The following is a 13540-nucleotide window of genomic DNA, read 5'->3' on the forward strand; positions in this document are numbered from 1 at the left end:
TTTACATCCTATATGGGTGTAAAAGCAGTCAGTGTAAAAAAAAAAAAAAAAAATCTTCATCACCCCCCACAAGAAGTACAGTGTCACCATGGTGACACTGTACTGCTAGGGTGACAGTATGTAAAAAAAAAACAACCCAAAAATAATAATATAAAAATATAAAATAAAAATGTAAAAAAAATGTTTAAAAATTATAATTTTTGGTTATAAACTAATTTGGCTTATTTTGTTTGTTTTTACTAAAAATATAACGGAATACATTTTGGCCAAGATTTATGATGAAAGATTATTTATTTGCAAAATTTTATAAGAAAAACACTTTTTTTCAAAATTTTTGGACTTTTTTCATTTACATAGCAAAAAAAATAAAAATCCCAGCGGTGAATAAATACCACCAAAATAAAGCTTTATCTGTCTCAAAAAAATGGTAAAAAATTCATATGGGTACAGTGTTGCATGACCGCGCAATTGTCATTCAAAGTGTGATAGCGCTGAAAGCTGAAAATTGCCCTGCACAGGAAGGGGGTGAAAATGTCCGGACAGGAAGTGGTTAAGTTGATGGTTACTGAAGTACAACTCTCTGCATATTATTGCCATATTCTCCATATTCTCAAGTGATTCCAGCAGCAGTTGGTTGGCCGGATCCATTCTTATGGCTAGGAAGCCTAGATGGATGGTACCCAGGCTCCGCTGTGAGGGAGCTTCGGATTACGGCAGGGTTTTTTCCTATAATGCAACCGCTTGGCACTGGACCCTGAGTATACCTAACCTTGCACAATTAGTTAATGACCAAGGTGTTCTTGTAGGGTGCTGTGCAGGTCCAAAGCAGTGGACCTTGAATTTAAGGCAGGGCTGAGTCCCTGAAGGTCTAAAGTGACAGTACTTGCCTTGATGGGTCAAGACTGGATCCTTGTTTTGACAGGATCCTGCGAAAGGGAGAAAGGGGCAGTGGAGTGATCTGTGTGATAATGCCATACCTTGCCTTGTGCCATATGACCTGTTAGTCCAGCTTTGGGGGCATCTTGTGCTCCAGAGGATTCATGTTTTTCTCGTCAGTTGTATTGCTTAGATTTGCTTCCTCATTTCAGTGCGGGCACGCTGGTTGATCTCGTGGTGGTGCAAACATGCATAGTTGAGGCAGGAAGTATGTCACTGGAGGGTGGTACCATCTTACTAAAGGTAATAAAACCGGTTTTGCTGCTGGGTGCTCTCTGGACACAGGAGACTAGTCTGGCAAGCTGCAGCGGGCACAGAGCAAGTGCTGTTTTTTTTTTGCCTAGACATATGAGTACTGCCTCTGGGAGGGAAGGACGCTGGCAGCTTAAGGGATTCCTTGGGCTACTGTGTGCTAAATTAACCTTGCTGGCAGGGTAGGCAGTTAGGTACAGCCCAGGGGCGGACTGACCATTTGGAAACTGGGGCACTGCCCGAGGGCCCAGGGTCAGTAGGGGGCCCCATGAGATGCCCCTGGTACCTTTTTCATAGTCTTTTTTGAGTTTGGGCAAGGACACAGGGGCCCCATGATGCCCTATTGCCCGAGGGCCCCATGAGTTGTCAGTCCGCCCCTGGTACAGCCTGTGTCAGGAATGGACTCGCCAATGGTGGTGGGACTCACCTGCCTTGTGGGCTGCAGTACCAGGGCTGGCCAGCGGGTGCTCTCAGCAAACAGAAGCTTACTCCTGCAATCAGCCATCACCTGAGGCTGATTGCAGGAGGTGTATTTAAGGAATGGCCAGACCTGCAGTCAGTGCCTTGGTGTTTGTTTCCCATGTGCCCTGTTTCCTGTATCCTGTTTCCTGCCTGCTCGACTCTCCTGCTTGACTCTGACTCTGATAGAACTCAACCTACACTGACCCCGGCTATTCCTGACCATTCTTCTGCCTGCTCCCGTTGTACCTTTCTGCCTGACTGTTCCTGACCCGGCCTGCCTGACCACTCCACCTCTCCAGCCCTGACTGCACCTGTACCTATTAGTTTAAGGTTTGTTTTGTTTTGCACTGTGTTTGTTTATTTTGTGCAGCTCATAATAAATATTATTATTATTTAATCATTTCTGAAGCCTGCTGTTTCCCTGTGTCAGTCCACACATCTCTGGTCATACCCGGATCCCTGACAGCCTGTAATTACCCAACATGTTTTGTAATGGCTTCCAGAAAGCAAGGAGTAAGCAGCTGGGAAGGGTGCAGACCTGCCACCATCAGGTCCTGTGATCAGAAACATTGTGGAGGCTGCAGCTGTCAGGGATATCTCTGATACTAGTGTCTTCGATTCGTGTTCTCTGCCCAAGCTTTACATGAAACTGCACTACTGTGTTTGCGCCATTCACAGCAATGTGGTCAGAAACTGCTCTCTTGAGGCATGCAAGGATCGCACACCACCACCAAGGTTCCGGCCTGTGGATGCACCGCCAAGAGCACCTCCCAAACCATTGTAAGGAAATCTGCTCAGATTTCTTGTCTATTAAACTGTGTTAGCTGCGCTATTCACAGCAAGGTGGTCATAAACCACTCTCGTCAGGCACGCAAGGATCGCACACCACCACCAAGGTTCTGGCCTGTGGATGCACCTCCAAGAGCACCTCCCAAACAATTGTAAGGAAATCTGCTCAGATGTCTTGTCTAATAAATTGTTAAAAGTGAAAAACAAAAAACTCCTCTTGCTGCTCAGGAACAAGGTAAGTGTGCATCCTACAGAGGGTCAACTGTTCCGACAGCCAACTCCTCCTCTTTTAGGAAGCCCTTTGGGCACTCCCAGGTGGCTGGGTCCAGAGAGAAAGCTCAGAGTCAAACGAAGCCTTGGCCAATTAAGTTAGTTAAACCAGAATATATGTCCTCTTCATTATGAAGGGGTGACCCTACTCATGTGGGTGCTGGGAGGAAGTCGCTGGCTTTTGCAGAAGCTTGGCAGGATACAGTTTCAGACAGTTGGGTTCTTTCCAGTCCCACATGGGTACAGGTTGGAGTTTTGGGGTTTTCCTCCTCTACAGTTTGAGACTGAATGCACCTGTAGATCCGTTAAAGTGAGCTTCACTGGTTGAATAACTTTTGGCGCAAGGGGTAATGTGTGTGTGACGGAAGCGTAGGCAGGACAGAACGCACACGGAGGATGATAAACACACAAAGCTTTATTGAACTATGGAAGGCACTTAATCAGGGTAGGAAGGTAGCGTCCGGGTACCCAAAAAAGGGGGGGAAGAGGGGGGAGGAGTCCAAACAGTTATAATCCGGCCCACGCTAGGGTGATTCGAGTAGCGATAGCCCGAGCACTCTGGGCATTCAAGGTAGCTACAATACTCCAGATATGCAATAGGCAGTCCGAGCAAGTATTAGTCCCGGCACACAACAGGGGCAGTTCAGGCAAGGGTAATCTGGGCACACAATAGGGGCAGTTCAGGTAGCACTGATCTGGGCACACAATAGGGGCAGTTCAGGCAAGGGTAATCTGGGCACACAATAGGGGCAGTTCAGGCAGCACTGATCTGAGCACACAATAGGGGCAGTTCAGGCAAGGGTAATCTGGGCACATAATAGGGGCAGTTCAGGCAAGGGTAATCTGGGCACATAATAGGGGCAGTTCAGGCAAGGGTAATCTGGGCACATAATAGGGGCAGTTCAGGCAAGGGTAATCTGGGCACACAATAGGGGCAGTTCAGGTAGCACTGATCTGAGCACACAATAGGGGCAGTTCAGGCAAGGGTAATCTGGGCACATAATAGGGGCAGTTCAGGGCACTTCGCAACATGCGGCTTGTAGGGACACTCATGGCAGGTGGCTTCCAGGGACACTCACGATAGGCGGGTTGCAGACACTCAGCAGCAGGCAGCTTCCAGGGACACTCACGATAGGCGGCTTGCAGACACTCGGCAGCAGGCAGCTCCCCAGGGACACAGTGATCAGCAGACAGATGGCAGCTTCCCAGGGGCAAAGCGATCAGACAGGGACCCTCACGTTGCTCACCCTTCTAGGGAGACAGCGATCAGCGGACAGGGACCCTCACGGTGCTCACCCTTCTAGGGACACAGCGGTCAGCAGGCAGGGGGAAGCTTCCCAGGGACACAGCGATCAGCAGACAGGGACCCTCATGGTGCTCACCCTTCTAGGGACACAGTGGTCAGCAGGTAGGGGCAGCTCCCCATGGACACAGCGATCAGCGGACACTCAGTGGGGTCTTGCTGTGGGGGTCTGGCCTCATCTCAGACCCCACACAGCCATTCTCTTCTCGAGCAGGGGACCACAGGCTTGCAGGGTATTGGCTGTGGGGTCTGGCCTCAGCTCAGACCTCGCACAGCACCCTGTCCTGAGTGGGGGATGAACTCACGGGCTGGGTCCCATTCCGGCCTTCTTAAAGCCAGAGCAGGACACTTCCCGGTTGCCCTGGCCCAGTGTTGCATTGCCATTGCATGCTCTCATGCGCGTGGCCTTTGTCTCTGGTGGGCACAGAGCGCGGGAAGTCTCGTGCCCGCACTGCACACACTGGGGGGGACGTGCGGAGACATCCCAGTGGCCTGCGCCAGAGGTCTCCTGGCGGGGGGTCGTGACTCTCCAGTGACATTCCCAGGAGAGGTGTGACCCGCACCACAGGGGCCACTTCCTCCCATCCTGCACAGCCTTTGAAGTAGGCAGTGATAGGGTGTGAGGAATCTGCAAGGGGGAGGGAGGGGTGAAGGGACAGGCAGGGGGACAGAAGGCACAGGGGGGTGGGGGTGCACCATGACAGTGTGGATGGGTGGATGATTTTTCACCTCAAGTGTCTAAGCAAATTTCTCAAAGTCCAGTTTGTTCAAATGGAGTTAGTGCATTCAGTGGTTGGGATTTTCTGTCTTCTGTAGACATCAGGGGTGCTTATCTCCATGTGTCCGGTTTTCCTGCACATCATAGATTCTTAGAGGACCAGTGCTTTCAGTTTGTGGCCCTGCCTTTTGGTCTGGCCACAGCCCATTGGATATTTAGGAAAGTACTGACCCTGATGCTGGGTTTGTTGAGAGTTCAGGGTGTTTGCATCCTGAGATATTTGGATGACCTGTTGCTCAGATGGTTGGCGTTCTGAGCCAAAATGCATCTCTCATGATCCAGACGCTAGAGGGTCTAGGCTGAATTCTCAATCTGGAGTTTTGGGGTTTTCCCCCTTCACAGTTTGAGATCGAATGCACCTGTAGATCCATGAAAGAGAGTTTCACTGGTTCAGTTGCTTGATCGACTTTTGGTGCAAGGGGTAATCGAGTCAGTTCCAGTGACCGAAAGATTCCTCAGCTTTTACCTCAATCTCTACATGGTCCTAAAGTTGAATGGGGATGTGTGGCCAAATTTGTACCTAAAGTGTCCAAACAAGTTTCTCTAAGTCCAGTTTTTTTCATATGGAGCTTTGTGTATTACGTTTGTGGCCCTGCCTTTTGGTTTGGCCAAAGTCCCTCCAGTATTCAGGAACGTTCTGGTCCTGATGCTGGGATTGTTGAGAGTTCAGGGTGTTTTCATCCTGGGATATTTGGATGATCTGTTGCTCAGAGAATATTTGGCGCTTTGATTGAGCCAAAATGTATCTCTCACGATCCAGATGCTTTAGGGTCTAGGCTGGATTCTCAATCTGGAGTTTTGGGGTTTTCCTCCTTTTCAGTTTGAGATCGAATGTACCTGTAGATCCGTAAAAGAGTTTCACTGGTTCCGATCCTTGATCGACATTTGGCGTAAGGGGTAATCGAGTCAGTTCCAGTGACCAAAAGATTGCTCCGCTTTTACCCCAATCTCTACACGGTCCTAAAGCTGAATGGCGATGTGTGGCCATTTTTGTACCTAAAGAGTCCAAACAAGTTTCTCAAAAGCCCCTCCGGTATTCAGGAATGTGCTGGCCCCCATGCTGGGATTGTTGAGAGTTCAGAGTGTTTTCATCCTGGGATATTTGGATGATCTGTTGCTCCAAGAATGGTTGGCACCTTGAGCCAAAATGTAGCTCTCACGATCCAGACACTGGATGATCTAGGCTGGATTCTCAATCTGGAGAAGTCATAGTTGGAGCCTGCACACAGCCTGGAGTATCTGGGCCTGATCCTGGAAACCTCACAGGCAAAGATGTTTTTGCCTTTGGGGAAGAACTTTTCTCTGAGAAACCAAGTGGCAAATTTAAGGAGTCTCAGGTTTCCTTCAACTTATCTGGGGAAGATGGTGGCCACATTCAAGGTGGTTCCATACGCACATTTCCATTCCAGGCCGCTACAGAAAAACATCCTGTTAGAGTGGAACGGGAGAATTCAGTCATTGGACTGCCAAATCTCCCGAAACCCCAGTACACACTGAGCATTAAATTGGTAGATGGTCCCTCAGAACCTGGAGAGAGAGAAGTCATTTGAAAGGTGCTGACTATCGATGTGTCCGAGCATAGTGTGGAATAAAAATATGACCTAGAATTTCTGAGGTTAATGCTGATTGGTCTAATTTATGGATAGGCCTAAATATTAAATGTAGATGTAACGTACATGTAAGGGTAGAATAATTTTATCAATAGCTGAGATGTGACGTGATCTGTAGAAGTCGTGTCATTCTGTGTTACTAGAGATACAGTATTCCTTAATCAGTCTCAGACCTATGTTTTCCAATTAGCACACGGGTGTCAAACTTTCAGCCCTCCAGTTGTTGCCAAACTACAAGTCCCATGAGGCATTGCAAGATTGACAGTTACAAGCATGACTCCCAGAGGCATGATGGGACTTGTAGTTTTGCAACAGCTTGAGGGCCGCCAGTTTGACACCCCTGAATTAGCATTTGAAAGAACAGAGCAAGCTTCTAGACCAGGGCTTAAAATTTTGAGTCTAGACCTACTAGCCAGGCACAAACCTTACTCTCCACCAGTTGCCCCACCCAACCTTGCCCAGGTCCACCTCCAACCCCACTCCGTCCTGCCCCCCAACCCCTCCCCCAGCCCTGCCCCCAACCACGCCCCCTTAAAGCTTATGAAATTACATTTTTCTTGAGAATAAAGAGTCCAAAATCTAAAACTGTATACAGTAATGTACATCCCAGCTCCCCTGTACTCCATTATAGTGATATGACATGTATACAGTACTTACTCCTTGGGTCCCCCGTGGCGGTGGAGAGGGTGTCTCCTCTCAGCAGAGGAGAGCGGACCTGTCCCCTCATCAGCGGTGCCGAAGAAACCAGAACTCAGCTTCACAATGAGGCTTGGAGCACAACCGCTCCATCATCTGTGCTCGCCGCTAGAAATTTTCTCCTCGCATTTGGCGAGCGGGCGAGTGGCTTTTTCAAGCCCTGTTCTAGACCACACTTGACGCCTAGATGCCAATTAAACTTTCCCATCCATGTAGACATTGCCACCTTCCTTAAGTCTCCAAAAGAAGAGTCCTAGTCATTTGGTCTACAAGGACAGTGAGAAGCCCTGCCACCTTGGATTCATATCTACAGATCAAAGGAATCCATTTCATCTCTCATAAAAGCTAAAATATTATTTGCGGAGAGATGAAAACAATTCCTTCTGATTGGACACATTGCAGGCTACATGTACATGTAAAACTGTATTTGTAGCCTACGTAGAATCTCAGAGAAACTCACAAAACGGTTATAGGGCACCTGATTGCAGCAGCCAGGCGGTGATTAGTACTGTCGTGATCAAACTGACGCGCTGGTGTCGGAAATCCTATCCCCAACCCAGCCATCAGAACCGTTCCTGGACCATTTAACTCTGGTCACACAGAATGTCCTGTGGACTGGTACAGGAACACCCCCCAGGGTTGATTGACCAAAGGCTAAAGTCCAGCCCATATCCATATTTCAATAAATTGAGGAGCATGAGATATAGATGGGGTGATTCCAACGGAGCCGGTCCCATTTGACTGGTGAATCGCAGACTTTCTTCTGACTTGCTCCAGTCACAGGATAAATTTTGGTAAAATATTTTTTTTCTGTTTTAACCCTCTTTCTTTTCATAGTGATTAGCCAGTTGTGTGTCTTTGTGTCTTTTTTTTGTATCCTTTGTAACTTTCTTTGTACATATTTTATGCACCGCCCACTTTCAGGATATTAAATTATAAAATTAATAAGTGACTTCTGTGTACTAAACTAGGACTCATATCCCTGGAGAGAATGTTGTATTGTAGTGTTTATGTGCTCGGTCTAAGTTCATTGTCAATCTGAATGCAGTTGTACTGCGTGTTGGCAGATTCAAAACTAGCAGTTCTGCCAGATGGAGATCTGCGTGTGTGTGTGGTGGCCCAGCAGACCAGTCTGTAGACAAACTGTTGGGTGGTGGCAAGCTACCAATTGTTGTGGGGGTGTGTGGACAGTGGAAGAGTGATGGACACCGGGGTTCTAGCTTGTAGGATAACTGGAGGAATCCTAGAAGGGTGGGCCAATTGCTAGACTGCTCCCCAACCCTTAGAGTCCACCAGATTGTAGTGGTGGCCAATGGTAGTGCAGGCTGTGATAGTGTAATCCTGCCAGTCCTAGTGCTCAGAATAAGTCCCCCTCATTCTCTTACCTCAAGTAAAGTTGCTTGCCCTGGTTAGCTAGTCGCTGTGGGCGTGCATTTCTTGACAGCCACGTTAAGGTTTCCCAGGATCAGAATTACCGTATTTTTCGCTCCATAAGACGCACTTTTTTCCCCCAAAAAAAGGGGGGAAAATGTCAGTGCGTCTTATGGAGCGAATATAAAGCGGCCGGTCCGATATTTCCGCCGCCACCATGTCAGAATGCCGGGCCAGCCGCTCAGCTGTTCTCTGCGGCAGGAACTCACCTGTTCCTCGGTCCAGCGCTGTAGTCTTCCCGCGCTGGCTTCTTCCCGCCCCGGCATTTGAGACAGCCGGGTGCCTACTGCGCATGTGCGAGAAGCACATGACAGGTCCCAAAAGACGCCGGGCCATTCACAAAGCACGGTGCTTCTCGCGCGTGCGCAGTGGGCACCCGGCTGTCAAAGTCGGGTGCCCACAGTATAGGAAGGAGAACTCCGCGGAAGTGGGAGCGGGTACCTGTCAAATTCAGGTACCCGCTCCCCCTCCCTCCCTAAAGGTCTGCAGTGTCTGGTCATGCCCTGTACTGTCTGCAGTCTCTGGTCATCCCCTGTGCTGTCTGCAGTCTCTGGTCATCCCCTGTGCTGTCTGCAGTCTCTGGTCATCCCCTGTGCTGTCTGCAGTCTCTGGTCATCCCCTGTGCTGTCTGCAGTCTCTGGTCATCCCCTATACTGTTTGCAGTCTCTGGTCATCCCCTATACTGTTTGCAGTCTCTGGTCATCCCCTATACTGTTTGCAGTCTCTGGTCATCCCCTATACTGTTTGCAGTCTCTGGTCATCCCCTATACTGTTTGCAGTCTCTGGTCATCCGCTGTACTGTGTCCGCAGTCTCTGGTCATCTCCTGTACTGTGTCCGCAGTCTCTGGTCATCTCTTGTACTGTGTCCGCAGTCTCTGGTCATCTCCTGTACTGTGTCTGCAGTCTCTGGTCATCTCCTGTACTATGTCTGCAGTCTCTGGTCATCTCCTGTACTATGTCCGCAGTCTCTGGTCATCTCCTGTACTGTGTCCGCAGTCTCTGGTCATCTCCTGTACTGTGTCCGCAGTCTCTGGTCATCTCCTGTACTGTGTCCGCAGTCTCTGGTCATCTCCTGTACTGTGTCCGCAGTCTCTGGTCATCTCCTGTACTGTGTCCGCAGTCTCTGGTCATCTCCTGTACTGTGTCCGCAGTCTCTGGTCATCTCCTGTACTGTGTCCGCAGTGTCTGGTCATCCCTGTACTGTGTCCGCAGTGTCTGGTCACTTCCTGTACTGTGTCTGGTCACTTCCTGTACTGTGTCTGGTCACTTCCTGTACTGTGTCTGGTCACTTCCTGTACTGTGTCTGGTCACTTCCTGTACTGTGTCTGGTCATCTCCTGTACTGTGTCCGCAGTCTCTGGTCATCTCCTGTACTGTGTCCGCAGTGTCTGGTCATCTCCTGTGCTGTGTCCGCAGTCTCTGGTCATCTCCTGTACTGTGTCTGCAGTCTCTGGTCATCTCTTGTACTGTGTCCGCAGTCTCTGGTCATCTCTTGTACTGTGTCCGCAGTCTCTGGTCATCTCTTGTACTGTGTCCGCAGTCTCTGGTCATCTCTTGTACTGTGTCCGCAGTGTCTGGTCATCTCCTGTACTGTGTCCGCAGTCTCTGGTCATCTCCTGTACTGTGTCCGCAGTCTCTGGTCATCTCCTGTACTGTGTCCGCAGTCTCTGGTCATCCCTGTACTGTGTCCGCAGTCTCTGGTCATCCCTGTACTGTGTCCGCAGTCTCTGGTCATCTCCTGTACTGTGTCTGCAGTCTCTGGTCATCTCTTGTACTGTGTCCGCAGTCTCTGGTCATCTCCTGTACTGTGTCCGCAGTGTCTGGTCATCTCCTGTACTGTGTCCGCAGTCTCTGGTCATCCCTGTACTGTGTCCGCAGTCTCTGGTCATCTCCTGTACTATGTCCGCAGTGTTTGGTCACTTCCTGTACTATGTCTGCAGTCCATTGGCTCAGAATATTTTTTTTTCTTGTTTTTCTCCTCTAAAACCTAGGTGCGTCTTATGGAGCGAAAAATACGGTATATCACAGACCAACTGGTTTGACAACTTGGAAAAGTTAGACTGTAAGCAATATTGTGTACAGATCAATTAACCCCTCGCCCTCCAGAGGATTCCCCCCCCCCTCCTGACCAGGCCATTTTTTGCATTATGGCGCTGCGTTACTTTAACTGACAATTGCGCGGTCATGCAAAGCTGCCCCCAAGTTAAATTTACGTCCTTTTCCCCATGAGTAGAGCTTTCTTTCGGTTGTATTTGATTGCCTGTGCTTTTTTTTATTTTTTGCGCTATAAAAAAAAAGGACCAACAATTTTGAGAAAAAAAAATATTTTTTACTTTTTTCTATTAAATATGTCCAATAAAAAAATTTTAAAAATCAAATTTCATTATAAATTCTAGGTCAGAATGTATTCTGCTCTGTGTCTTTGCTAAACAAAAAATCCCAATACGTGTAAATTAATTGGTTTACGTGAAAGTTATAGCGTTTACAAATGGCGGTATATAGACTGGAATTTATTTGGGTGCAGCGTTGCATGACTGAGCAATTGTCAGTTAAAGTAACACAGCACTGTATCAAAAAAAATGGCCTGGTCAGGAATGGGGGATCCTCTGGATGGTGAGGGGTTAAGAAAACATTTCAGCTACCTCTGATTATCGAACACCAATATTATGAGTCCTGACCATTACACTATATCATTTGTTGCACATTATAGAATTCTGATACTATATATTTCTAACTGTTGTACCCTATACGAGGCGATATCAAAAAGTTTCCAGACTAGTTTTGTAACATGCCAACAGATGGCAGTACAAGCCTACGCGCACAGGGACCACCGACCTTCATAAGTCAGTGTGCCTAAAGACATCATCCTGGGTATATCGGGAGCTGTGCAACTGGTGCTATTCTGATCACATGCATTACCGCACCTGCTATTCTATCATGGGCAGCAAGTTACAACAAAGAGCAAACGTGAAATTCTGCATGAAACCCGAACACCCAAGTTTAGTCACCGGTAATGATCCTCGGGATGAAGGGCGGGTCATCCACGGCTTGCTGACGGAGTGCTTGGCAGACTTCGACGTGGTGTTCCTTCTGCTCCTGGGTCAGCAGTCTGGGGATAAACTTGGCAGCAATACAGACTTTTACATGGTGATAATAATGTGATAACATCCTCCAACTTTGGACCCTTAAACACAAAGTGATAATGAGGGAGGAGTCAATACCCCAATGATGGTGGTCTTCAGGATCAGTCCAGTCTTCATCTTGGATCTTCTCCCCCTATCCTCACTCTCTGACCTCTGGTGGGGCTCAGCCCCGCTGTTCTTCATGACTAAATCATGGAGTAAATAAGGAAGTGCAGTACTTCTTGTGTTGGGAAGATGGCGATGAGTGATAGAGGGGGTGGGGACCCTCGTCCTATAATCCCCTCATCACTGTCCCTCCTATAAAAGACAGTTCTGGTTGTTTCCTCACTCTCTGACTAAGGTCCATGAATAAAGAAATGACCTGGTAGGAGATCAGAGGAGCCATTTCCTAGTTCCCTTGAGGGTGGAATTGTAAGCTCCTCAGAGACCAAGCTGCCTGATGTGGGCGGAGTCCTGGTTTGGGGGAACCAATCAGCTCCTGTCTAGTAATCCTCTTTGTCTTTGTATTTTAGTCCATGGCCGGGAGATGAGGAAAACCTCCGAGGATTGTCTCACTTTGTCTCCAGACTGGAAAGTAGAAGATGAGGACATCACACAGTATAGTCCAGGAGAAAACCCGGCTCCCTCCAATGTCCATCCGGCACCACGCAGTGTAGATGGACCATCGGATTCCTCGTATCCTGAGGAACCTCAGACTGTGTGGGACCGGGCCGGCCTTCCAACAGGGAAGAGCTTCTCCTGTACTGAGTGCGGGAAGGGTTTCTATTATAAATCTGAGCTCAATGTGCATAAAAGATCTCACACGGGGGAGAAGCCGTATTCCTGTCCTGAGTGCGGGAAATGTTTTTCACAAAAGTCCAATCTTTCCTTACATCAGAGATCTCACACGGGGGACAAACCATTTTCCTGTTCTGAGTGCGGGAAATGTTTTTCACACAAGTCCAGTCTTAGCAAGCACCAGAGATCTCACACGGGGGAGAAACCATTTTTGTGTCCTGAGTGCGGGAAATGTTTTATAGAAAAGTCAAAGCTTGTCACCCATCAAAGGTCTCACACAGGGGAAAAGCTGTATTCCTGTTCTGAGTGTGAGAAATGCTTTGTACGTAAATCAGAACTTGTTTTACATCAGAGATCTCACACGGGGGAGAAGCCGTATTCCTGTCCTGAGTGCGGGAAATGTTTTTCAGTTAAGTCCAATCTTTACAATCATCAGAGATCTCACACGGGGGAGAAGCCGTATTCCTGCTATGAGTGCGGGAAATGTTTTATGCGAAAATCAGAACTTGTCATACATCACAGATGGCACACAGGTGCAAAGCCGTATTCCTGTCCAGAGTGCGGAAAATGTTTTTCAGATAAATCCAATCTTTATCGTCATCAGAGATTGCACACAGGTGAGAAGCTGTAGTCCTGTTGTGATTGTGGGAAATGTTTTATGAGAAAATCACAACTTGTGGTACATCAGAAATTGCACACGGGGGAGAAGTTGTATTCCTGTCCCGAGTGTGGGAAATGTTTTGTACAGAAATCAGATCATGTCATACATCAGAGATCTAACATGGGGGGAATAGCCGTATTCCTGTCCTGAGTGAGGGAATTGTTCCTCACTGAAGTCCTGTCTCCCTGTACATCAGGGGTCCCACACAACCCTGGAGGTGTATTAGTACCTTGAATGCGGGAAATGTCTTCTAGATGAATGTTGCTGGACATCCCAGCTCTCATGTGGGGAATAAGCACACCCTGATATACACCTCAGATATACTCCATGGCTGATCTTCATCATGGAAGAAACAGTTCATAAGGAGATCAGAGGTCACCAAAGACGTGGATGAAGTGTGGGACCGGATTGGCCATTGATAGCAGGAGAAGAA

At 48.2% G+C, this 13540-nt stretch overlaps 1 protein-coding gene across 1 annotated transcript in view; it reads left to right on the plus strand.

Annotated features, from left to right (window-relative positions):
- LOC149451804 (uncharacterized) overlaps positions 1-13540 on the plus strand; it is a 57067-nt gene that overhangs the window by 27452 nt on the left and 16075 nt on the right. Inside the window, 1 exon segment of the mRNA XM_089690165.1 lies at positions 12395-13201. Within this exon segment, the coding sequence (XP_089546291.1) occupies positions 12395-13201 (807 nt within the window).

Source organism: Staurois parvus, unplaced genomic scaffold (genome assembly GCF_062004578.1).
Source record: "Staurois parvus isolate SC_StPar_1 unplaced genomic scaffold, SC_StPar_1.0 ptg000519l, whole genome shotgun sequence".
NCBI classification, from domain to species: domain Eukaryota; kingdom Metazoa; phylum Chordata; class Amphibia; order Anura; family Ranidae; genus Staurois; species Staurois parvus.